Source organism: Chiloscyllium punctatum, chromosome 35 (assembly GCF_047496795.1).
Source record: "Chiloscyllium punctatum isolate Juve2018m chromosome 35, sChiPun1.3, whole genome shotgun sequence".
Classification (NCBI taxonomy): domain Eukaryota; kingdom Metazoa; phylum Chordata; class Chondrichthyes; order Orectolobiformes; family Hemiscylliidae; genus Chiloscyllium; species Chiloscyllium punctatum.
Window position 1 is genome coordinate 21633311 of NC_092773.1, and position 27203 is coordinate 21660513.

The 27203-nt window shown below is 47.9% G+C and overlaps 1 protein-coding gene across 1 annotated transcript; it reads right to left on the reverse strand.

The window, feature by feature from the left end:
* On the reverse strand, window positions 1-24815 carry LOC140459762 (metal transporter CNNM2-like). The gene is made up of 7 exons (XM_072554266.1): window positions 23396-24815; window positions 16567-16710; window positions 15747-15884; window positions 13966-14135; window positions 13330-13426; window positions 7158-7318; window positions 1-3910 (listed from the first exon to the last, which is right to left on the reverse strand). Exons 1-7 carry the CDS (start codon window positions 24813-24815, stop codon window positions 3713-3715), a joined length of 2328 nt encoding a protein of 775 aa, XP_072410367.1. The 3' UTR covers window positions 1-3712.
* Between the last annotated feature and the right edge of the window lie 2388 nt (window positions 24816-27203).

Below are 27203 nucleotides of genomic sequence, written 5' to 3' on the forward strand. Positions count from 1 at the left end.
GAGATTAAAATCATTTCTTTAATACAGAAATATAGAATAAACCTCCCTCAAAATCCAAAGAAATTGCTTTATACATGGCGGCCATGTGCACCATGACAATAAAGAAACTGGACTGACTCTCCTGCTTACAAAGAATCTCCAACATTTTACAGAAATTAAAGCAGTTTTTTGACACCGGTTTTGAAAGTAGGAGAATTGAGTGGGGGAATGAACCTGCTGGCCACGGATACAAAATGAGGTTTAAATTGGCAAAAATCCGCAATGAACCAGTCATGAGAGAAACACGTTCGGCATTTAATAACCTTATTTAAAACATCAGAAAGTGCATGACCCAAATACAGAGTCTGTTCAAAAACACTCAGGAGACACACACACACACACACAGACATAAACATTTCCAAGTGTTCGGTTGAAAGACAGGATATATTAATGCAAACAGGTCATGGAAGAAAACAAAACAAAGAAATCACATATATAAACAACATCTTATTGCCAAATAAATATGATCTACACAGAGCGTTACCCATCAGGGTTAAATCAGGTTTCTTAATTCCAATGACTCCTGAAGATGCAGAATTTGAGGAACATTATCCACAATCATAGAAGATGGCCTGGGAAGATTGCAGTATTTTGGAACACCACCTGTTTGCGATATAATTATTGCTGGCATTCAGCACCAAGAGGTAAAATAGTAAAATATTAGTTAAACACATTCCAATCCTGGATTTTTTTTTCCCTTAAAAAGTTGCTCGGTTTCTGTAAGAGCTGTCGGGGGCTGAGTACATAAGCCCTCTCTTGCTGCCCCACTTTCCCCTCAATGCAAATGGTTGTGGAGGTTTGATTCTCATTGCCAACCACAAAAATACATTTTCATATATAGATTTGCATTTAAAAAAGGGTAGTTAAAAAAAGTACATTCTGGAAAACGGATTGCCATTTCTTAGTGTGTGCTTTAAGAAAATTTAAATATCCTGCATTCTCCCAGGGAAGAACAAATATTAAAGCTGCTTAATATCAACAGGATGTTAAACAACATGAGGAGGGAAACTCCTTACAAAGACTGTTGAGGCTCTCCAAGAGAATGAGATAATCGAAATGAATATACAAGTGATTGCATGCAATGAGGTCATCTCCATGCAGCTTTCTGATGGAAATAGTCTTTGTTTCTGTGTTAACTCTCTTAATTCCCAATTTGACTGCACCATGCACCTCAGGAGTTCCCAGTCCCACCCTCAGAGTTTGTACCCAAGTCCTTTGCAAAAGGGCTTGCCAAACAGACACCAGCTGATAAGACTCATCAGTAATACCGATCGGAGTTTGATTAAACAAAGAACGGCTGGAGATCTGAAACTAACAAACAGAAATAGCTGGAGAAACTCAGCAGGTCTGGCAGCATCCGCAGAGAGGGATAAACAGAGTTAACGCTTTGAGTCCAGTGACTCTTCCTGTGCTCTGCAGAACACATACTAGACTTGAAATGCTAACTCTGTTTCTGCTGCCAGGTTCCTCCAGCAAATTTAACTTGCAATGTGCACATGGGGCAGTGGATTGACAAATGCAGACAAACTGGGACCCTCAAAAGAAAGCAATGGGTAAGTCAAGCCGTTTAAAATAAAAGTCAAGGGAGTTGTTTAGTTCACAGGCAAGACTCTGGGCAAACTGACTTCTCAAGCAGCTGCACCTTAACCAGCATATTGCAAAACCAACTGTAAACAATCAAAAAAAAGTGTCAGGAAGATAATGATCTTATTAGGCGATTAGAGCCAGTATTTATAAAAATAAATAAAGCAAGACTAAAATCACATTACACATCAATTAGAATAAACTGATAAGCTTTTCTGTTAGCCCCAACAGTCATAGACGTTAGCACACTGGAGGTGTGGCCTGACAGTGTGGAGGTGACTCACAAGTTTGTCCCTTCTTACTGAGATTGAGAAATAAACTGTTATATCAAAAAAAAAAGCAGCTGGTGCCAGACATAATGGGAGTTGGTGCAGACTGTTACAACTTCCAGAGTATCCCATTTGATAAACTCTCATTCCTGGCCCTCAAAAGATTTACTTCACAATGTACCTTTTGTACCTTCATATGCTCTGGCCAACTTGCAAACAGGGCCGTGCACCTTAAGAGAGCTACAAGGTCGGGATAACTTAAAAACAAAACCCTCCCACCCCTTAAACAAAAAGACACGGGACAAGTTTGGTCTGTACTCCTCCTCTAAACCAGCAAGCCCTTCCTTCAGTGGAAGATTACTGAAAATGAATTGATACCACTTTAAGTCAAGGTTTGGGCTTGAAAAGGCTTCATAACTCCCCCATTCCATCTCGATCTCTCTCTCCCTCCTTGCAGCAGATGCAACCTGTTTATTCTCAGACTTTCCACTGGACTGGCCCAAAAAAAGTATTTCTGGTTATTGTTGTAGAGTCTTGTACCTGCCAAAACCACCCGGCCTTGACTGACTGCTCTGGGGCTTGCAATTGATGTGCCCACAGTCGGGCCTGAACCTCCCCTGAGGCATGGTTATGCACAGCTCAGGGTAACCCGGAATACACCCCCACACAGAATAGACATTCCGTTAATACTTCAAACTTCAATTTCCCAATTTATACAAACCCCAAATCCAGGAATCGAGTCAGATTAGACACAAGCCTTACCATACTGGAATATCTCACCTGTGTTTCAACTTCACTCCCTGCTCTAGAAATCCCTATGGCTTTGCCAATGAACCTAAGCTTTCCCTCATTCCTGTCTATCAATACCTCCATGTTATCGGAATGCTGTTTGCTCAACCATACCACTTTAGATCAAAATTGAGAAGGATCACAGAAGAACTGACCACAGGGCGAAGGCCCTCAGAGATACTGAACTCATGTGGTTTCTTCTGGCAATCCTCCATCTTCTGGCTAAACACTGATGGACAACCAGGGAATCAATAACAGGTCAGGATCAGCTGAAGTCTATTGTCAACAGGCACCAACTGTCAGAAATTGATGTGATGTGTACAGGCTTTAAGTGCACAGAAGGACAGACTTGGCAGACCTGAAACATGGAGAGATTCACCTCAGAGTGAAAGTAAACGAGTAAGAGAAGCAGTTCCCAAACACTGCTCCTGTCCCCGAGACTGTAGAACTGTTGCACGTTGTTCTAGTGGATAGTGTAAAATGATGTGACTTGTCTGTGCATTGTAATAGGAACAAAATTTCCTCTGCCACCTCCCAATACTCGAAATGTGCAAAGGAATGAAGGCTGAAATGTGAGGAAATGACAATCTGGGGATGGTGGGGAGAGGGGAATGGGTGTTCAGCGTACATCAGCCCAGGGCGAGAGCTGAAATGCTACCCAGCAACACACAGCCCCAAACCATCTGAAGCTGTCCAAGATAGCAGGTCAAAGTCAGGTGGTCCTGCCCATGTTAGACACTGGAAGGTTCACTTGCCAGGAGAAGAGGAGATGGCTATAGACGGTTCCTCTTGGGGTCGAACAGTCTTGTCTTTTTGTCCGCGTGCTGACCCGGCCTGTGTGGCTGTAGCAAATCAGTTATTCACCGGGCATGTGTCCTCACTTTCTGCACGAGCTGTCTCATGTTGTACCGTTCCTCGTTCATCCCCACACACACACACACTATAAAAAGATTGCACGGTGATTGTTCGCAGGAACTGTTTTAAATGCCCCAGGAGCAGAGCCTCGACCCTCCAGGCACAATGGCATGGGGTCATATACTGTTTTCCAAAGTGTGGTTCAAAGTACGGTTCAAAGAGTTCTGCTCGTTCAGAAGGTCCGTGGTTTCATCTGCTATCGTCTCAGGTTTCTCTATTTTCATGTCGATCTTGGTGTGGGGGTTATCCGGAGACTGCGGGGTGCTGTCTATCCTTGACGCCAGTAAGCCATTCTGGTACTGTTGCCGTGTCACCTGATCATTTCAACAGAGAATCAATTAACCGCGGCTGGTCACACAAGAGCCGAATTGGCAGCGCACGAACAAATACGCCAGAGATACGGGCACACTATGGTCACCTGACCTGTAACCCAGAGGCTCAGACTGATGCTCTTAGAGATACGGGTTCGAATCCCAAAACTGCAGCCTGGGGACAGGGAGGGGAATTTAAATTCCAATCAATACATTAAAACTGCAGTTGAAAGCTTTTATGATTAAAAAAACCAGTTCACATATCTTTGAAGATGAGGAAGTCTGTCTGGTCTGGCCTACATGTGACTCCACACACACAGCAACATGGTTGACTCTGACAGCCCTTAAGGGCAATTACAGTTGGGCAAAGGACAGTGGCACCCACCTCTGGAATCAATACAGTGATTGACATACCAACACCATGTGTAGAACCTCAGAGCTCCTGCACACACACACAGCAGAGAAGCAATGTTGTCTGCATCTCATAAAATAATCAAGCAAAAGCAGAATTTGTGCCGTTATGTTGCATGCTTACTGACTTGAAACATTCACTTTTTCTTTCTCGACATTACCCCCCCCCCACCCCGCCCCGTTGGCTTTTTTTTAAATGCATCTTTCAAGACCATACCCCATCTTGAAATTGTCTGCTGATCATGAAGCTATCTACAGTATATTTGCAGCAATCATCACGACTTACTGGAGAAAGGGGGCAATAGCTGATGATCAACAGCAGCAATACCACCCAAAAACCCAGTGGGGGAGCTGCTGAGTTTCAAAACCAATTGCTGCCCAGCAATGCCACAGGCTGGTTTTGAACAGTATTGCAGCCCCAATCTGAAACCACTGAGAAGCAGGATGGTACAGACGTATGGCACAGAAACTGACTCTTCGGTCCAACTCGTCCTTGCTGATCAGATATCCCAACCTAATCTCGTCCATTGGCCAACACTTGGCCCATATCTCTCTAGACCCTTCCTATTCAGATCCCCATCCAGATGCCTTTTAAATGCTGTAATTGTACCAGCCTCCACCACTTCCTCTGACAGTTCATTCCATACGTGTACCGCCCTCTGTGAAAAGGTTCCTCTGACAGTTCATTCCATATATGCACTTCCCTCTGTGTAAATGTTGCCCCTTAGGTCCCTTTTATACCTTTGCCCTCTCACCCTAAACCTATGCCCCTCTAGTTCTGGACTCCCCAACCCCAGGGAAAAGACCTTGTCTATTTATCCTATCCATGCCCCCTCATGATTTTATAAACCTCTATAAGGTCACCCCTCAGCCTCCGACGCTCCAGGGAAAACAGCCCCAGCCTGTTCAGCCTCTCCCTGTAGCTCAAACCCTCCAACTCTGACAACATCCTTGTCAATCTTTTCTGAACCCTTTCAAGTTTCACATCTTTCCGATAGGAAGGAGACCAGAATTGCACGCAATATTCCAACAGTGGCCTAACCAATATCCTGTACAGCTGCAACATGACCTCCCAACTTCTGTACTCAATGCTCTGACCAATAAAGGAAAGCATACCAAATGCCTTTTCACTTTTCACTTATCTACCCGTAACTCTACTTTCAACCTGCACACCAAGGTATCTTTGTTCAGCAACTCTCCTTTGGAACTTACCATTAAATGTCTTAGTCCTGCTCTGATTTGCTTTCCGAAAGTGCAGCACCTCACATTTATCTAAATTAAACTCCATTTGCCCCTCCTCAGCCCATTTATTGCCTGTTTCTCCTGGAGAAGGAACTTGTGCAGCCTCATCCTGAACCAACAGTCCATATGGTCCAGAGAGACCCACAACGATGTGAGGAAGAGAGATCCAGGATTTTGATGCAGCCACATTGAACGAAGAATGATCAATTTCAAAGTCACAATTGTATGGGGGTCACAAGGAACTTGAAGAGGGTAGTATGCCCATTTATTTGTTAACCTTGCCCTCCCAGCTGGTAATGGCCGTGGGTTTGGAAGGTGCTGTCTAAGACGACTGAGAGTTTCTGCAGTGCATCTTGTATATAGTACAGACTGCTGCTGCTGAATGTTGGTATTGGACGGAGTGGATGTTTGTGGACGTGGGGACAATAAAGTGGGGGCTGCTTTGTCTTGGATGGAGTCAAACTTCTTCAGTCTTGTTGCAGCTGCCCCCACCCAGGGCAAGTAGGAAGTATTAAAACACACTATTGACTTATACCTAGTTGATGGTGCACAGTATGTGGAGAGTCAGGAGGGGAGTTACTCAGGATTCCTCAGGTTGGTCCAGTTCAGTTCCTCATCTGTTGATAGTGGGAGATTCATGGATGGTCACATCATTCAATGTAATGGGGTAATGGTTCGACTTGCTCTTGTTGGGCATGTTTAACGTCTGGCAATTACAGGGTGCAAATATTAGCTGCCTCTTACTGACCTGAACACTAATATTAGGTTAAACCGCATCTGAGCACAGACTGCTTTGAAGTGAATAATGCTGAACTTTGTGCAGCCCAACTTTTGAGAGCTTTGAGAGTGAGCAAAGGCAGGGAGTGCAAGTGGCCTCCTCAACACTGTAACTGATCGAGGTGCTGATTTCACCGTGCCTTCCCAAGTCTTGGTGGTGGTGGCGGGGGTGGGGTCCCAGGAGTGGTGAGAGAAGAGAGCAACTGCACTACAAGACTGGAGGAGGCTGGCTGTCAGGAAGGGTCAGCTCTGATTATCCACAAAGTATATGCCAAATTAATCTACATTACTGTAACTTATTCATGGGCCTATTTAAGGGATGAAGGAAAACAAGAGAAAGCCCAGTTATACCTCAAATACAAAGCTGCATGTTAAACTCTGGGCACTGCACTGTCAAGGACTTCAAAGCCTTAGAGAAGGTGAGGTGGGGAACTCCACATGATATGAGAGAGGAAAGATCTCACGTCGAGACGAGAGAATTTGTCATCATTCTCCTGAGTGGAGATGGCTGGAGGCAAATTTATGACAAAAGTAAGATAATCTAACACATGGGTGCAGATAGTTAGCAATTGTTGGCATTGGCAGGAGAATCAGTCACTCATGAGTAAACAATAGATAATAATAATCTGGTAGCAGGTACAGATTCCAACATTAACTTGACAAACAGCGATGGAGAAACACCTGACATGGACAAATGTACAGGATCATTGCAAACAGCAACAGGAGTGGGTCAAATTGGTTCACCCTACCAAAACAGCTAACGCAGGCTTGACTGGTTGAATGGCTCCCTTTGTTGCTGCCAAACCCCAAGGCCTCTTACCTTAACATACTGCAGGTCGGTCAGCGCCCTGACGGAGAAATCCGGAACGTAGTGCGTCAAGGGGTTGGGCGAGACGATAGATGGCGTCGATTCAGAGCGCTCGGCGTAGCTCAGCGAGACAGAGCGACTCAGCTCACTGGTACGAGAGGATGGACGCGTTTCTGAGGAGAAGCAGAGGGCCCCAAAAACAAACAAACAAACAATCAATCAATCAGTGCCTGAGATGGGTGACACAACTCTGGACAGGTCTGGACGGCACAAGGCAGCTCAGCAGAACAATCAGTTCACGTGACCAGATCCTGCTCCAGACATGCACAGGAATCACATCCCCCATCGCATGCAGTGCACAACAACATTAATTAGTGAAAAGCAGGCACCAATGCTGCTGCAGATCGAGGATATAGGGCAGAGGAAGCTGGTGTGGGATGGTATCTATAGTGGGCTCGTATATTCAAACTGAACCGCCATCCGCAGCTCTGGCTCAGCTCTCCAAGAACTTCAAACTATAGAATTGCTGAACAGTCTTGACCCTTCACACAGACTTCAATCAACGGTCAAACCCTCCCTCATCCTGATGGTCATTTGCACAGCAAATACCTCACATTTAAGGGTTGGAGAGAAATCGCAGTTTGGTGACAAAAGGTCAAGTTTATTCAAAAGGATGCCGCATAGCAAGCGTCTGCAGCGCGACTCCCTGAAGACAGCAGCAACACAATCTTTGCAGGCGCACGCAGAAGTGAAATATAGAGACCACACTCATTGGCTACCAATGGCCACACTGCATTAACAAGATGCTAAATCCTAAACAATTTCAGATAAGTGTTTTGTTTCAAATGCAGGCTATTTGGAAGCTGAATCTTGTTCATTGTCAGTCTGTTAGCTAAAAGGCCAGCAAGACGTTTGGTGGTTCCAAGGAACTGTGAAGAGGTGCAAGTTTGACGAGAACCAGCTTCCCGAGACACGAATACACAGGGAGTTGGACATGACCACAAGCAATGGCAGCAAGGAGTGGAGAAAGAGCAACGATGGCACATCGGAGTGTCAGTAAGGAATTCATTTTAAATTCGATGACAGAAATAGGTTGCAAAAACTGGACATTTTGCCCTCATCGAGACAAAATGCAAGAATGCAATTTTTCAAATAATCAACCTTTGTGCTACAGGAGATTGGTTGATAAGTTCACCGTGACTGATCAAGGCATTGCCACGGAAAAAGCATTGGGTCGTTCTCGGATATATATCCCACACCAAGGAATATTTAAAAAAAGAACAAAGCTTAAACATGGGGTGGCACAATGGCTCAGTGGTGAGCACTGCTGCTTCACAGCACCAGGGACCAAGGTTTGATTCTTGCCTCAGGTCTGTGTGGAGTTTGCACATTCTCCCCGTATCTGCGTGGGTTTCCTCCGGGTGCTCCGGTTTCCTCCCACAGTCCAAAGATGTGCAGGTTAGGTGGATTGGCCAAAATAAAATTGCCCTGCAGCGTGCAGGTGAGGTGGGTTAGCCATGGTACAAACATACATCAGGATAGAGCTCTGGGTCTGGATGGGATGTTCTGGACGGGATGCTCTGGACAGTCAGTGTGGACTCTATTCCATTTGTCCTGATGAGTACACAATTCAAATGCCACATAACCAAGCGACAAATTCCAGTTTGTTTGTAGCACTCACTCTCTTGCAGCAGTGCACAGTTCGAAAGATTGACAGCTTGCTGCGCATGCACGTATCTTAACAGAAGTGGTGTAGACATTGTTCCCATTGTTGCACCACTCCCATGACTGCAATCATGCAGCTGACAGAGAATATCAGCCATGACTGGTAGCCTCCACACACCCCTTATTCCAACAGATTTGATGCCGAGGGTTTTGTGCCATATTGGGAACATCTCCTTGCCCCAGAACACTGGCAGTGTGGCCCTGATCCTTCACACCGTTAGAGATGGGAGCAGCACTGGACACTACACCGCAGGGATCACAATGTAGATTTACCAAGGTTATACCTGGATATCAAACATTAAATGAATTTACAAAATTTCATGAAAATTTCAAGCTGAAGAGAACAGCCAAAGAAAAACTATTTCCGTTGGTGAGGAATGAGAGCAGGATTGGGGAAGTGGGGAGGCACAGTTAGAGGCAGACTTGCAGTGGTGAAATGAGGTAACATTCCTTCACACAAAGGCTCTTCTAAGTTTTGAACTCCTTTCCTCAAACAGCACTTAGTTATTAAATTTAAAACTCAAGATTGACAATATTTTTGGTTAAAAAATTGGAAAGTTACAGACAAAGACAGATACGTACAGTTAGTTCCTTTTTTTAAAAAAGTGGTGAGGGATTGAGGGAAGAGGTTGAGATGCCTTACTTGGTAGAAAAGTTTCTGTTTTACAGTGCCGAGTCCAGGTAACTCAGAGACAGATCAAGGGAGATGATAGAGAAGTCAAGTTGCGTACAACCAGGGCACATGGCACTGTTTGCAGACAATATTATCAAAGGGCAACATGTAGATCAGCAATAGGAGGATATGTCCTCAGGAGCCACCCACAGATAACTACACAGGAACAGGACGTGGTTCCAGTGTAGGTGATTCCCCAGCTATGACTGAACAGCAAAGAACAAAACCAGGTGAACGCATTGACACCCAGCTGGAAGACTACAAAGAGGTGCCTGAGGAGCGTGGTGTGGTCGATGGACGTGGGGGTAAAGGTGATAGGTCAGAGCAGAGGGTGGAGCGGATAGGTGGGAAGGAAGATGGACAGGTAACGGGGATGGTGCTGAGCTGGAAGGTTGGAACTGGGTAAGGTTGGTGGGGTGGGGGGGGGGGGGGCGGGGAGAAGAGGAGGTGGAGAGCGCAAGTGAGGAAACTGGTCAAATCCACATTGAAGCCATGGGGCTGGAGGCAGAAGATGAGGTGTTCTTCCTCCAGGCATCCGGTGTTAAGGGAGTGACGATGGAGGAGGCCCAGGACCTGTGGGTCCTCGGCAATGTGGGAGCGGGAGGTGAAGTTTTCAGCCACGGGGCGGTGGGGTGGTTCGTGCACATGTCCTGGAGGTGTTCTCTCAAGCGCTCTGTGAATAGGCGCCCTGTCTCCCCAATGTAGAGGAGACCACATCGGGAGCAACAGATCCAGTAAATGACGTGTGGAAATGTAGGTGAAACTTTGATGGATGTGGACAGTTCCTTTGGGGCCTCGGACAGAGGGGAGGGCGCAGGTTTTGCAATTCCTGCGGTGGCAGGGAAAGGTGCCGGGAGGAGAGGGTGGGTTGTTAGGGGGCGTGGACCTGAGGGACCAGTCTTTACGGAAAGCGGAATAGGTGTTGGGAGGGAAATAGATCTCTGGTGGTGGGATCCGTTTGTGGGTGGCGGCGTTGGTGAGGTGCAAGGTGAAAACCGCGGGGGTTCTGTCCTTGTTGCAGTTGGAGGGTTGGGGTTCAAGGGTGGAGGTGCAGGACGTGGATGAGCTGCAATGGAAGGCATCATCAACCACGTGGGAAGGGAAACTGTGGTCTTTAAAGGAGGCGGCCATGTGGTGTGTTCTGTGGTGGAACCGGTCCTCCCAGGAGCAGATGCAATGGAGCCAGAAGATGTGCAATAAGGGATAGCATTTTTGCAGAAGGCAGGGTGGGAGAAGGTGTAATCCAGGTAGCTGAGAGTCAGTGAGTTTGTAGAAAATGTCAGTGTTGAGTCGGTCACCGTTGGTGGACATGGAGAGGTTCAGGAAAGGAAGGGCTGGTCTCGGTGAATTTAAGGTCGAGGTGGAATGTGTTGATGAAGTTGATAAACTGCTCAACCGCCTCGTGGGAGCATGGGGTGGCACTGATGCAGTCATCAACGTAGCAGAGGAATAGGTGGGGAGTGGTGCTGGTCTAACTGCAGGGAGAAGTTAGGTTACAGACCAAAAGATTCATCATGATGACACATTCCCCAGGCAGAAAGGCTAACAGAGGAGGTTAACGCTGCAAACTGGGTTAGCCATGCAAGATTTACCTCGGAACCAAGAAATTAGAGAAGGCCGTTTGAGACTGCAAGTACGGAGCCTGGAAGAGAGAGCTAGGAGGTGAACAACGAGGGAGACAGTGAGAGGGGAAAGACAGAGACAAAGACAGAATCAGAGAAAGACAGATTAAAATGAACAAAACCCGAGGGGGGTAACACTACTGGTTTTCAGCAAGGAGAGGATCGAAGCAAATGATCATATTTCTACAGCACCTCTCAATACTTCATGATGTCTCAAAGCATTTTACAACCCAGAAACTACTTTCGAGGCATTTAGTCACTGCAGCAATAATAGCAGACAATTTTTGCACAGCAAGCTCCCATATGCAAAGTAACAACAGCAGGATCGTAGACTACGCACAGTGTGGAAGCAGGCCATTCGGCCCATCGGGTCCACACTAACCCTCTGAAGAGAATCCTACCCAGACCCATCCCGCTAGCCGATCCCTTGGCACTAGGTAATTTAGCATGGCCGACCCACCTAACCTGCACATCTCTGGACTGTTGGAGGAAACCCACACACACGGGGAGTCTGTGCAATCTCAACACAGACAGTCCCCGGTGCTGTAAGGCAGTAGTGCTAACCACTGAGCCACTGTATCACCCTAATTTTGACAACCTGACTTATTCTTCCCCCAACCCCGGGTTATATTGCAAGGAGAATAAACATTGGCCAAGATGCCAGAGTGAACTCCGTTGCCGTACAAAACACTTGGAGAAAATAACTGGATTAGCCTCAGCTGGAGTACTGCACCCAAATCCGGGCACCACATTTTCACAGCAATGGGATGGCTTCCAATGAGAATGTTCTAAAGTTGAGGAACTTCAGTCATTTGGTAAGATTGGAAAAGTTCAGGCTACTTTCTTGGAGAAGGGATGTCAAGACAAAATCAGAGATTTCAAAAGCAAGGGGCACATGGACAAAACAACCATTTAATATCCAGTGCTAACTGCTATAGAGTTCCAGGATTTTGACTTAACGACACTTAAGGAACAGCCAATATATTTCCAAGCCACAGGAGGGGCTAGTGTTCCATCTGCTGCCCTCATCCTTTTAAATGGTTGAGGTCATTGATTTGGAAGGTGTTGTTTGAACAGCCTTGACAAAGTTCTGCAGTGCACCGTGTAAATGGTACACTGTTGTTACCGAGTGTCGGTGGTGAAGGGAGTGGATGTGGACTGTTTTGTCCTGGATTGTGTCAAGCTTTTTCAGTATTGTTGGAGCGGTCCCCACTCATCATATTCCTGACTTGTCCCTTGTCGATGGCAGACAGGTTTTGGGGAGTCAGCAGGTGCGTTCCCAGCCTCTGACCTGCTCTTGCAACTGCAATAGGTATTTGGACAGTCCAGTTCGGTTCCTGGTAAATGGATAACCCCACCCCCCCCCCCCAAAGGATGTTGGCATCTCAGGATTCAGCAATTGTAATGCCACTCAATATCAAGGGGCGATGGTTGAATGGTCATTGCCTGGCACTTGGGTTGCAAGAAAATATCCGTGTGACATACCAATCCAAGCCTGAATGATTAGGTGACTCCCTGATGCTGAGAGTCAGCACTCGACACAACGAACCCAAATGGCCGTCTCCTGTGCTGTCATCAATCATCCTCTGATACCATCGATGTGTCAGCCTCTCTGTGTGCTCACGTTTCTGCAGTGGCACATGACCTTCTGACTCAAGAGGGCTAAATGTACCTACCCATTGGGCAACCTTGCAGGGGTGAAGTAAGAAAGCCTTCAGCCCTAAAATGGCACTGGCAACCACGGACCCCCAATCCGCCAGGTTGGGGCTCAGTCGTGGGCACTTAACTTTCATTACTCAACAGTCAAGAACAGAACCAAAATGGCTAGAAGGAGTTATCACACAGATCAGCCAAGATTCGTTTGTTTGCATTTCCCAAAGATGCGCAGGACAGGTGAAGTGGCCATACTAAATTGCACAAAGTGTTAGGTGCATTAGTCAGGGGTAAATCTAGGGATGGTGGGGCCGCGGGGGGGAAATGGATCTATGTGGGTTACTCTGCGAAAGGTTGGTGTGGACTTGTTGGGCCAAAGGGCCTGTTTCCAGAATTTAAGGAATCTAAATCAATCAAACAGCCAAGACACTGAACCATCTCATTGCTGGATTTCATGATTGCTGATCTTCCGTAAACTATGAAGCTAAACAAAGAAAAAGAGAAATCTTACCCAAAGTGGGACTGCCAAGGGCCATGGTACCATAGTAAGAAAAGGGTCCCGTCTCAAACTTCATGTCTTCTTTGCCAGCCTCTGCCTCCACTTTACCCTAAGGTAGAACAACATTTACTTCACATAGACCAGAAGCCACAGGCTTATGAAGTGCGCCATTAGAAACATCACAAGTACTAATCTTCACTCTTTTCTCCCAGCTCTCTCTAATGCTATGTGCGCGGCAGGGGAGTGGGCCGCGCGCATCTGGATGGATACACGAATAGGTGACGTTTCGAGAGAGATAGGTGGAGGACTGGCCAAGAATGCATGGGACTCATCAGATCTGGGAGGTAGAGGAGCCAAAGGAGGGGACAAAGATGGACAATAGGACAAGTTCGAAGTGGGTGACGGAGCAGAATGGGCCAGAAGGTTAACTCATGGACAAATGACACGGGGAGATTACAAACAGTCTGATGCAGTCTCGGACATTGACCACGAGAGTCGACGGCACAGGAACAGTGTTTTAGCCGAGGCCAAAGAGTACGTCAGCCGCACTGGCTTCAATTTAACGTTTCTCACCCAGGGAGAGGCCCAGTGGTGCAGGATCCGATTTCGCACGGGATGGCAAAGTGAACCAGTAAAGGTGCCGCTTACCTGTAAAACAAGGACAAAGTAATCGACCGCTTTCCCCCGCACATACAGATAGTGCTCAGCAGCCAGCTTGTTGCCCTCATCAAACTTGATCTCGTTGATGACGTCGGGATGTTTGAGGAGCCGCAGCAGAATCTTCTCTGACATGTGGGCAGGGGCAAAAAGAGTGACCTCTGCAAAGGAGAGTGGGAACAGTCAAACAAGAACCTCTGAAAATCAGAGCACTACATCCTCTGTTTAACTTTCTCGTCTCATCCACCCCACACCCGTTTGCTCATCGATCTGCACTGGCTCCTAGTTAAGAAACATTTTGAAGTGACCAGCTCACCGACAAACTCCAGGTCATGGCAACCAATATTTTTGCAGTACTCCACTTTTACGTATTCTGCCTCGCTCTTCCAATAGCCCCAACTCCCCAATCTTGACAAATCCTCACCGAACCTCACAACAGTATGATTTGTTCATGCTCTCAACACCCACCGTGTCACACAAGTCTGTTGCCCAAACAGTTTGGAGCATTAGTTTCAGAAATGACATTTCCTCAGCTTTTATTTGGTGCCACTGGGCTCAACCTCGTCTCCCACAAGCAGTGCTCGTAATGAGGGCGATCACAGGTCTTTCCATGGTGCCCTCGCCCAATAAGGGTCAAAGTGCGTAGGTCATCAGTGCCCAAAGGACCAGGGCTGGGTGAGTGACACGGAGCCAGAGGTCTCAATGATAGAGCTTCATGTCAAGTTAGCCAGCGTGCGGTCTCCAACATAATGCAAAACAAAAAGGGGAAGAGATTGAGAGAGAAAAAAAAAGGCTGATCTATGGATTTTTCCCAAATCTTTGCCAAGTCATGTGAAATGCAAACAGGTTTCTGTTCCAGCGACCGCATTGTGTTTTTCCCACAGTCAGAGACAGACGAGATGGGTAATTGCCTGGATCCCTGTAATTATGTCATGACTTGTGGCTGACTGTATTCTCTGAGCTCATCTGTCTACACAGCTCAGCTAACACAATGTGCTTTTACAGTCCTGACAATATCTGAGACTCACTCAATCCGAGCAGTGAACAAACATACACGTGCAGACAAGGTTCAATCACCCCTGCACTCACTGAACTATACTGACTGTCGGTGTGAAGTTAAAATTCTCAAGAGGTTCAAATCCGTCCTGCAGTCTCACCTGAGCCTTCCACCTCTATCAGCCAGACAATCCTGATATATCTTCAAGTCCATCCTCTTGAAAATTCCTGATTGACATGTTATCAGCGGGCCAGCTTTCAGCAGCTCTGCCCCACAACTGTAATCCCCTCCCTTAACCTCCTTCAAGACTCTTAAAAATCTACCTCGAACATCCTCCGTGGCTTGGTCTCAAATCTTGTTTAATCAATCATAAGGGTGGTACCCTGGGACATTTCACTGCAGTAAAATACGACAAGCTGCCACTGAGAGGTTTATATTAAGTCCTGCGGATATTATGGGGCACATCTAGCGAAATGATCACGTCAGGACGACTGGAAAACTGGAACAATGTTCCGTGTAAAGTGTTCATTGTATTAGAATTGGGATCATTCTGTCTACGGCATCCCAGGAAACATTGCTCTGTTCAATTATTTTCGATCCTCAAGCATAATTGCATTCCCTCTTCATAAAAAAAAACACATTTGCCCCCACCAGTCTCTCAGTCAGAGGCCAACACGTGTGTAAAGCAGCTTTTCAGCTCCTGTGCTCTTCCACCCCAAGTTCACAACCTCTGGATGGGCTCAGAAGGCAGACTGGGGAGGGGGCAGCCACTTACCTGTGGACAGGAAGCGGTGAGCAGCCAGCAGCAGCTGCGGGGACACCTTGACTTTCACCTCGTGGACAGTGGGCTTGAAAACCGAGAAGTCCCTCTTCTTGTTGTTGTGAGTCACCTTCTGCTTAGACCGATTGTCCGCTGGATAAGTAAACGACAAGAGGGCAGCTTATAAACCAGAGCAAAATCAACATGACACCGCCCCACACCCCTCAAAGGTTTCTCCTTGCTCCTCGACTCAACGCCGACTGCCAATACGAATAAAAAAAGCGCGCTCTGGTTCCGACAATTCAGAGGGAAATGGGTCTGGGTGGGTTTGTCTTCAGAGGGTCGATGTGGACTTGTTGGGCCAAAGGGCCTGTTTTCACACTGTAGGGAACCTAATAATAATAGTAACAACAGAAATAAAATGTGGAGCAACCTCCCACCTGGCCAGATGCTCCTCTGAGAACAGCATTTTGGTCTCTGCGAGAGCACCGCCTAAGTTCACTCGGATGCTAACAGAGCCAGATTCAGACAATTCGACAATTAAAAGGTTTCATAGGATAAAGAGAAACCATTTCTTCTGGCGGGGGCATGAGAAAAAAGGAAATTGGAGACGAGCGGAAATTGGAGCTCTCCCCACTCACATAAAGCGTGTCAGGACTAGGAATCACAGACTGACAGATGGTTAGATGTTGGCATCATTGGCAGGGCACCAATGTGTTTCAAATGGAGCTCATGGTATAGATCAGTCTAGTTCAATAATGGATCTGGCTTGAACAGATGACCAATTTCTGCTTGCCCCTGTGTTATAACCTTCCCGTGTATTAAAGCGACTCACTGAATATGTCCGATTCGTCAAGAATTTCTGATTTGATGATCTCTTCAATAACATCCTCCAAAGTGATCAGCCCCAGCACCTCGTAGAAAGGATCTCCCTCTCCTTCACTGTTCACCTTCTGTACAATTGCCAGGTGTGATTTACCTAACAGCAGTGGAAATTAGAGACAAACATAAAATAAACATCGAGCTAACACACAAAAACTCGCATTCACACAGCGTGGTGGGGGGGGGGGGGGGGCAGGGGAATAAAGAAACTAAAAGCTTGTTTGCACCTAGTTCTGGTTCAGCATAGTAAAGCTCCCTTTGCACTGTCCTCATCAGACACTCTCAGGGAAGGGGTAGCCCAGAATTGAATCAGTGATGCTCCCTCTTTAAATGTTGGTAAATTCAGTCATTCCCCCAAAGTTATGTAACATGGGCCTGTGCCCACAGGCAATAATCAAGCATGAGTCTGAATTTGTAAGAGCTGTCTGATTAGCTCCACTTACTTGCTTTTGTTCCCCCTCAGAGCTCTACAACGTTTTGTTTTAAATGCATCTACTTCCATTGACTCTTCGAGAAGTACATGTCAGATCAAAACAACTTGTGAGAAATATTCTCATCACTGCACCCGTTATCTGTCTCCATCCCCCGATTGCTAACTACTTCCGCAAGAACAAACAGTTTCTTTTTATTCGCTGCCTCAAAATCCCTCAAGGCATCTCTATTAAACCCAATTCCCCACTTTAATCCTGGGTGGATAATCTCAGCCTCTGTAGCCTCTAATCTGCCAGCTGTGCGGTCAACCGAGGCCCAATCTACTCCCGGCTATGACACGATTGCTATTTTTCGATGATGACGGTCTCGTGGTTACCAATCAAGATGGCTTCACTTCCACAGAACTCTTGAAAAGTGCTCAATTACATACTGCCAGATTAACCCACACCCTGATTCATAATAAGAGGATGGGATTTGCGGGCAGGGGAGCAGGGGTGGCGAGATTAATGAATGACCTCACAGACTAGGAGAGCAGGACCAGCACGACGCACAGACCACAGGCTAGCCAAGTGCAGTTTGTCACATGCTTGCAAGGCAGTTCGATACAGGACCTCATTCATTCATTCATGCACCAAATTTCCCATTTAAAATCATAGCGTTTGCTGACATCAAAGGACCAGATGCTTCACTGTGCAAAAAAAAAACAGGGCCCCTCCTGACAGGCTCCCTGCCACATCTCTTGATCAGCTCACTCCTGCATCTTTCTCACACTCACAACTTTACAATTGCCTCCCTAAACTGCTCGACGATGTCTTCCTCCATCCGGACAATTCCAGAAAACTTAGCTTTCTGACCAAGCGTTTCAGTACCTTCATCTGCAGTTTCAGCATGGAGGGCCGTGGAGCTGCTAACAGCCTCAAAACGTTAAAACCTAACCACTGACGTGAAACCACTAACCTCTCTGACTCTAGTCCTCACGAGCCTCCAGTCCAACTCTATAGAAATGATGAAAGTTCTCCTACATGTCAGTGACAAGCCATTCAGGTGGCACCCAAGCTCAAGAACAAATATCTGACGCAACCAGTTGCCCAAAGATGCACTGTGCAAATACCTTCAAGCACTGGACAACACCACAGTCAGCAATTCAACACCAGGTCCAGGCAAGCAGACCTCTGCCGCTGGGGTTAAGGAGCTACCGCACTCTGCGCGATGGCACACTCGGCATGTTTCACGATGTGAGCCACAGCTTAAGTGTGCGAGTAGGGAAACACAGTCTTGTCGTGGTTGTATTTCGATCCAGTCACCGAATCTCCACGTCACCCCCTAGGTCAGACTTGAAACAAGACATTCACAAATTCCCAAAAGCCAAGTGAACCTTAACTCCCACCCCGCCAAACTCTTGGGGAAACTGATCTGCAGTTTGAGGGAACAGGGCAGTACTCTTTTAAAGCTCGCACATACGTTGCTTATTCAGGCACGGAGCCAAGATTCACATAACTATGTGGCAGGACCAGTAACAAAAGCTGGAACGTCATAAAGGCTCAGGTCCGAAGTACCAATTAGCACAAGCCTATGCTGATCTCCACCTCGCTATTGTCTGCGAACACGGTTTGGTTGCCCCCAGCATGTCCGATGTTGGGGGCTTCCATTTCCTCATGGGAAGTCAGTCTGAAGCAAGCTTCTCTCATCATCCCCACCCTGTACTCTTCACAAAACATTCTCAGAGATGTTATCTATTATCAAATCCTTCCTTTCTCCACTGGACAGTCCCTCATGAAGATCACAGACAATCATTTACATCAGATGCAAATCCAACCACACTCTGCAGTTAAAAGAGTCTGGAATTGGCTTTATCTTCTGTTTAAAAAAAAGAGTTGAGGAAGCTATGCTGCATTTAACCCCATGCTCTATCTGCCCTGGGCGTGTCTGATGGGGCAGCATGGATAGATCTTAACTTTCATTTTAAAAGAATACTAGATGCTTAACTCTGTATTAAACACTGAACTCTACCTGTCCTGGAGCTTTGCAGTGGATACAATGTCAAAGGACCTTGCCTTTCAGTGTTAAAGGTTAGAGAGAATGTTACAGGCTAGAGAGAATGTTACTTTGTACGAAGTCTGTGCTGTACCTGTCCCAGGAACTTGGAAAACACTAGTTTGAAAACACAGAAGAGATATTTTGTATCGAGCACTGGAAACATCCTATAACAGCAGTGAGCCAAATTCTCCCAATGGCAATACGTGATTTAAGATTGAGACATGCACGAGTGGGTCACAGAGAGATACATAGTCCCAGCCTCAGCTAAGATCTGAAACCAAACCCCTTACTGCTGGACTCCATAAAGTGACAATGCACAAGAGCTGTACAGCAGATTAACAGCAGCTCCCGGAGATTCCTCACTCCCTATTCGCTTCTCCCGGTCTCCACATTCAAGGCTCCACTTGACTGCAGGATTGAGTATCCTTCTCCACAAGGAAATCTGAAGAAAAATCGCAAATTCAAGACCCACTCTGCAAGGTAGAGCACCAGGCCGAAAAGACCAGTGCGATACCGCGTCAGTGTGCCGTCATCTTTCACATAAACATGTTAAACCGAGGCCAGCAACCACCTCCTCAGGTGGAAGAGAATCCGAACCAATATTGCAGAGTTTGTCTTGGCCAATGCTTAATTCCAAACAAAGTAAGCAGACTCACTGGTCACCATCACACAGACACCCGTGTGCATTAATCTGTTGCTGCAATCTCTGCAACAATGACTCCATTTCCAAGATAATTTGCTGCTTTTATGGTAGACTCAGATTGCAAAAAAGGTGGCATTAATAAACCAGGGCACTTTTAACTGCCTCATTAGTATTCACATACGTGACCAAGGTTGGAGCAACCGGCAGTTACAGCACACTGTTCTTGAAGCAACAGGCGTTCAGTGGTGCCCTGGGTTTGTTAAATCACTGGGACCATTACATAATGCATGAGGGAGGAAAACAAATCCACTCCAAACTGAACCACTTGAACGTGCGTTCTGCACGACCTTCACAATCTAGCAAAGGAACAGGTTTGAGCAGGCATCTCAAGAGGAGGAAAGGACACATTTTTCAGGAATGAATTCCAGAACCGGATACCCCTTCACCCACAGTCTGGGCTGCCAATGGTGCAGCAATGAAAAGCAGGGAAAGCAGAAGAGACCAGAATTCGACAAGCACGGGGATCTTAAAGGTTGGCAGAAGGTACAGAATCGAGTGGGGGGGTGGGGGAAGAAGGTCAAGGCTGGATTTGAAATCAACAACGAGGAGTTTAAAAACAGAGCAGAAAAACAGTCCAAGCGGCAGCACCCAGAGAAATGCAATCACTATAAAGGGCGAGTGACACCCAGGAGATAAACAATCTACATCTGTCCGTGGAATGACTGGATTGCAATTCATGTTGCAATCAGAAGAATCCACGCACAGAGGATACGTAGGATCGGTTGCAGCCAAGACACAGCCCAAATGTGAGCAGGAAAGTGTGTTTCAACAGGGGGTTAGGGCAAGTCACCAGCCTGACCCCCTGAGGGGCCCAGGATAGGACCCGAAGAGTCCTGTCAATGCCTGAGCCCACTATTGGTCACATGATAGCACCCCTGTAGGTGCTGACCAGCCATGATAACTCAGCAACTGACCAGCTGGGCAAGACACAGAGGCCGAAATGTTGCCCCACGGGAAACCCCATGATCTGTACTTCCATGCACCTTCACTCACTGCACTTTGGGGATAGCCAGAGGTGGTGAAATAGGATAGCTTGTTTCGTACCTCGCTAATCGAGCTTCTATCCGCCCAGCTTAAAGCACCGTCAACAAACACTTTCATGACTAACTCAAAAATGATGTTGCAAAACTTGTTGAGCTGTTCAAAAGGGCTGCTTGACACAGCGACGTGAAAAGCAGGGACCCAACAGGAGATTAGAAAGCTAGGGTGTGTTCTCCTGCTAAACCATTGTATAAACAAGGTGAGCAGGGTGAAAACACAGAGAGGGTGCACAAAGGTTCCTTGTCAATCAGAGGGGATCACTGTCAGGAGCACTGCAGCTTTATGTACATTCTAACTAGGAAATGCTAGGCCAGTCAGCCCTTCACATAGCTCAACTACCTTGATAAGATGAAAGATCATCTGATTTCTGCCCCAAATCTGCTCTCCCAGACTCACCAGTACATTAACAATCCACCTACCTCAGCTTTGTATATACGCTATGCTCTTGCCTCCACTGTTGTTGGGAAACTGGGTTAAACAGACTAACGGTCCCAAGGGAATCATTTCCTTCAACGAGAGATGTATTACTTAAAAACTAGGCTACCCTTTTGAGATAGAATCTCTACCCTTAGAAGTCAGATAACACCCAAAGATCCTCCCCAATCCCAATTTGAAGGGCACGAAAGAACTAACTTCAATAAGAAGTCAATAGCAGACAACAGATTAAATTCAATCCTCCTCCCCAAGGTCAGAGTATCAGGTTAAATGTTCATTGTATAAACTGCCTTTTTTCACCACTCAAAACACCTTTTCTGTCACCAGGATTCAGAAGGGCTCCAACCTGATATGTTTGTCAACTAATCTCAGACTACACTCCTGACGTATGACCTACATTTGGACTGTTGCGTGTGCCGTGGTAATTGAACAGCCGAAGTCTTACCTCGGGTAACCAAGCAAAAGGGCCAGTTTGGGGAGAAGCGTAGAGAGAACACATGCACAGACTGCATGCAAACAGACCCTGCACACAGCACCCCTTCCCACACTCTCGCGCTAGGGACTAGAAAAACAAACGGGTGGGGGAGAGGACCTGAGAATGAGATATATCAGACAGTGCTACTGAGCTGCACATCAATTATGCAGCTTCTTCAAGTCTTCACTGGCTGAAGCTCACCTTCACCACAATCTGACACAATTGTACAGTTTTGTGTCTTCTGTTGCAGCTGTCCTCTGACATCCCGCAACAGCAGGTTAGAAACCATCGCCTTCCTCACTTCTCTCCCAAGTCTGTGGGAGACAATCCACCACAATTGAAGCCTCCCTTGATATTCAGTAATGACTGATTTATGTCAAAGTAAAGGGAAACTTTGAGAGTACAATTGCATACTAAGATTCTCTCAGTCACTCTGGACTCCAAGCCAAAAGAAAAGGACCACACACTAACTCTCACACCACCGCCCCATCACAAACCACTACGGTCGAGGCCACAGATCAAGTAAGCGCTCCAGCAGACAAATGTCCATCCCAGGTGAGGCAAGAGCAGAGTTGAGCGACAATACAGAGCAGAGGTCGGTGGACTCAGGAAAGGACGTGAGGTTGTAAGCTCAACTCAAACTCACAGCTGAGAGTGAGACAGTGAAAAGAAGAGGGAAGACTGCAGTCAGCACGTCGAACCAGCAGTCAGCAGTTTTTGACATGTGGAGTTATGTCAAGCTCTCAGAATGAATCTAGCAAAACATAACCACTTAGATTGGAGGGAAGGGGTGAGGTAGACTGGAACTACCCAGCAATCTTTTGCAATCACAGACTGTTGAAGGGACATTTAAGACAAGTGCTCAAAATTAAATCACTTGGCAGTACGACAGAGATACACTTCTGAAGCTTTTGCTCTTGCACAAGAAAGCCAAATTTCAGAACAATCATAAACAGAGTGTAAAACATTGCTGTTGTTTGAGATGTGGCTTTTCTGGACTCGTCCTGACGACTCCAGGCAAACTGCTTTGGGAGAGTGTCTCTCGTTACACCAAAGCTCACATTGGGTACAAAGGACTTTGCCAGGGTAAAGAAGAAAAAAAAACAATTTCCACTGGCAAACTTGGATCCAGGATCAGTGACTACACAATCAGGGGATTTATGGGAAGAGTTATTTTCCCTCTACACCGAAGACCAAATCACAGCTTTGAACATTTAAGAGTTAGGTTATCAGCTGTTTAAGTGATTTATTTAACAATTGCCTCCCTCCTATCTCAGACCATCGCTCCACAAATTGAGGCAGTCGTTGCTGCCAAAACCCTTCATCCCTCTAATTAACGCTGCTCCTCGGATGCTGCCTGACCTGCTGCGCTTTTTCAGAACCACTCGAATCTCCCCTCTCCCTCTAACTGAGGGTTAGTCCTCAGGTCAGTGCCAGTCAGTCAACTTACTATCTGCACAACAGATCCCAATCTCAAATTATAGCTAGTTACACCTTTGGCTACAGACTCTTCCAGAAGGCACAATGAGTGCCAGCAATAAAGACTGTTGGTCCACTCATCAACAAAGAGGGCACCAACAGGAGACGCAGGATAAGGGAAGCCATTGAGCTCTTGCAGCTGGAGCCCCAGTTCAGAACGCCAGCCCCAGTGACACTCACCCTGCTTGAACTCCTCCAGCATCGTGTCCAGCCGGGTGTCATAGAACACAAAGTGCAGCGGGTGGCTGTAGAACTTGGTGATCGTTTTGAGGGGGACGCAGTCGTCTGGGTCGACGAAGGCCAGGTCCTTGACGTACAGGATGTCGACGATGTTAGACTTCTCCTGCTCGTAGACAGGGATGCGGGTATAGCCCGTCTCCATGATCTCGGACATGGTGCTGAAGTCGAGGATGGCGTCGCTGGACACCATGAAGCAGTCGTGGATGGGCGTCATGACGTCCTCCACAGTCTTGCTGCGGAGCTCCAGGGCGCCCTGGATCATGTTGAGCTCGTCGGCCTCCAGGCCGTTGTAGGGGCCCGTCACCTTGAGCATCTCCAGGATCTTCTCGCGGCTGTAGACCTTGCCGATCTCCTGGCCCAGCACGCAGTCCAGCACCTTGCTGATGGGGTAGGACAGCGGGAAGGTCAGCACCATGAAGAACTTGGTCAGCAGCACCGTGCGGGCGCCCACCGCCAGCCCGTGCCGGGAGCACAGCGCCTGGGGCACGATCTCGCCCAGGATGACGATGCCCACCGTGGAAGCCACCACGGTGACCCAGCCGGCGCCCAGGAGCCCGTCCAGCAGCACGGTCAGGGTGGTGTTCACCAGGACGTTGCCCAGCAGCAGGGAGCACAGCAGGTAGTTGCCCTGGCGGCGGATGGGCTCGATGCTGCGGGCGTACCTCCTCTCGCTCTCGGTGCCGCAGTTCTGCACGATCCGCAGCTCCATGGGGTCCAGGGCCATCAGGCCCAGGTTGAGGCCCGAGAACATGCCGGAGAGCACCAGCAGCAGCGCCGTCAGGATCACCTGCAGCCAGAAGGGCAGCAGCGGCGGCGCCTCCTCCTGCACCCGCAGGCGGCTGTCGGGCTCCGGGTGCAGCAGCCAGGCCGAGCCGGCCCCGCCGCCGGCCGGGCGGCTGCACAGGCCGAAGAGCCGGGCCTTCTCCTGCTTGCGGAGCGGCTGCACCCGCACGGTGAGCAGGCCCGAGGTCTCCCGCCGCTCCTCCACGCCGGGCCTCACCTCCAGGTCCCGGCTGCGGGACGGGCACGCCCGCCTGGCGCTGCCGTTGGCCGAGCCCTCCTCGGGGCCCAGCTCGGCGAAGCCCACCCGCCTCCAGGCGCCCGCGTCGATGCCCCGGCCGAAGATCCGCAGCTTGACGGTCTGGCCCTCCAGCACCCGCAGCGCCTCGCCGCCGCCCGCCGCCTCCTCCAGGAGCGGCCTCTCCACCGCCACCAGCCGCAGCCCGTAAATGCCCGTCTCCAGCCCGGTCTCGTTCGACGCCGCGGCCCCGGCCCCGCCGCAGGCGTGCAGCAGCGTCGCCAGGACCAGGGCCGCCGCCGCCGCCAGGCTCCAGCCGCAGCGACACCGCCGCCCCGCCATCTTGACTGACACCCCCCCCGCCTCCAGGCTGCCTCACCTCGAGAAACCCGACGGTACCGCCCCCACGGCCAATCCCACGACTCCTCCCGCCCTCTCCACCGCACTGGTTGGCCACTACGCGCGTCGGTCAGGGCGCCCGCCCTCCTATTGGTCGCGCGTCGCGCCCGGTTTGCTTCCCATTGGTTAACCTCCGCTTAACAGCCGCGCCCCGCTGGTCGTCCTTGACGGCCAATCGTGAACCGCCTCCCGCCCTCGCCCCTCTGGCATTGGTCTGCATCCGCGTTATTTACTGCCGTCAGACGCCTATTGGTTAATGTTGACACCAATTCCTATTGGTGACCTTCCCACACGCTGCTCCGCCCTTCTACGACGCCTCCTCGGGGCCTCCACCAATCGAACCGTCGTCATTCCCCATCCCCTCTCCCATTGGCCCTCCTGCACGTTGTTGAGCGCCCCCCCCCACACCGACCATCTCCTTTCCCATTGGCTATTTCGGCGGACACCTAGCCACACCTCCTCTGTTCCATAGGCTGGCCTGACGCCAATCACTATGTCCCCGGTGCCATTGGTCGGCTGCTCTTGTCACGTCCCCAACGCCGGAATCCATTGGCTCGAACGGTATCAATCAAATCCTGGAAGGACAAAGTCCCACTGCTGGAAAAACTCAGTTAAAAATCACCAACACCAGGTTATAGTCCAACAGGTTTATTTAGAAGCACTAGCTTTCGGAGCGTTGCTCCTTCATCAGGTGGTTGTGGAGAATAAGATCATAAGACACAGAATTTATCACAAAAGTTCCCAGTGTGATGTAACTGAAATTATATGTTGAAAAAGACCTAGATTGTTTGTTAAGTCTCTCATCTTTGAGAATGAACATGTTGGTTTCAGTTCTTTCACGTGTAAATTGCAGAACTTTTTTTAAAAAATTACATTCTCAAGTGAACTTTGACGCTTGGTGTCATGTCAGCCCAGATAATGCATTGAAGGTGTGAGCTTCCCTGTGTGAGACTGTCTGTGTCACAATGGTCAGACTGATTCTAATCTAAAAAATTGATTTACAGAATCTCACATGGATTCGTGCAGTTTTTTGAGGAAAGTGAAATGTAGTTCTTCCAGTACAAATTCACCCCACAAACTTATATGTGCATGTGAGGATGTGTGTGTGTGTGTGTGTGTGGGGAAAGTGGTTATGAGTGTCTGTGAGAGAGTGTGTGTATGTGTGTGGGAGTGAATGTGTGAGCGTGGGAGTGAAGGCATGAGCATATGAGAGACGGTCTGCATAAGTATATGGGTCTGTGAGAGAGAGAGAAGAGAGTGTGTGTTTAGGAATGTGTGTGCCTATGTCTGTCTGTGTGTGTGCGTCTGTCTGTGTGTATAGTACAATGGGGTCACCTGTCATGTGATATGACCCCAAGGCCCTGGTTGAGGACATTCCCATGGGTACCAAATCATGAAAAAGCTCACCAAGTGTGATGGTACAGTTTCTTCTTCTTAGAGTTCAAAACCATAGACAGAAATAGAAAGGGACAATCTCAGAAGGCCCTCCCCAAATGGGTGAGGCTCTACCCTGTTTTTTATTATTTCATGGGATGTGGGGCAGGATTTGTTGTTCATTCCTAATTGGCCTTTCTCAGTCTGGGTCTCTTAGACAGCTGAGAGTCAACCAACTTGGTGTGGGTCTGGAGTCATGTAGATTAGCCCAACAAAGTACAGCAGATTTCTTTCCCATGAAACCTCAGGTGGGTTTTTACAGTAGACAATAGTTCCAGGGCACAGTGAAACTACCATTCAATTCCAGCTTTTATTAATTTAAGGGTGTAGATGGAGAGGAATTTGTTAAGTGTGTCCAGGAAAACTTTCTGATTCAAAATGTGGATGTACCTCCTGAAGAAGGTGCAAAACTTGACCTCCGCTTAGGAAATAAGGCAGGGCAGGTGACTGAGGTGTCTGTGGGGGAGCACTTTGGGGCCAGTGACCATCATTCTAACGGTTTTAAAGTAGTGATGGAAAAGGACAGACCAGATCTCGATGTTGAAGTTCTAAATTGGAGGAAGGCAAATTTTGACAGTATTAGGCAAGAACTTTCAAAGCTGATTGGGGGCAGATGTTTGCAGGTAAAGGGCGGCTGGAAAATGGGAAGCCTTCAAAAATGACATGTCGAGAGTCCAGAGACAGTATGTTCCTGTTAAGGTGAGAGGAAAGGCTGGTAGATGTACAGAATGATGGATGACAAAACAAATGGAGGGTTTGGTTAAGAAAAAGAAGAAAGCATATGTCAGGTATAGACAAGACAAATCGAATGAATCCTTAGAAGAGTATAAAGGCAGTAGGAGCATACTTAAGAGGGAAATCAGGAGGGTAAGAAGGGGATATGAGATAGCTTTGGCA

What these genes read in the sequence shown, in the direction of transcription:
- LOC140459762 (XM_072554266.1), bottom strand. Translation starts at nt 24,815, where the DNA reads ATGGCGGGGCGGCGGTGTCGCTGCGGCTGGAGCCTGGCGGCGGCGGCG. An exon ending in ACTTTGTCCTTGTTTTACAG is followed by an intron (nt 13,427 to 13,965) that starts GTAAGCGGCACC and finishes GTTCTACCTTAG; the next exon opens with GGTAAAGTGGAGGCAGAGGC. An exon ending in CCGACCTGCAGTATGTTAAG is followed by an intron (nt 3,911 to 7,157) that starts GTAAGAGGCCTT and finishes TGAAATGATCAG; the next exon opens with GTGACACGGCAACAGTACCA.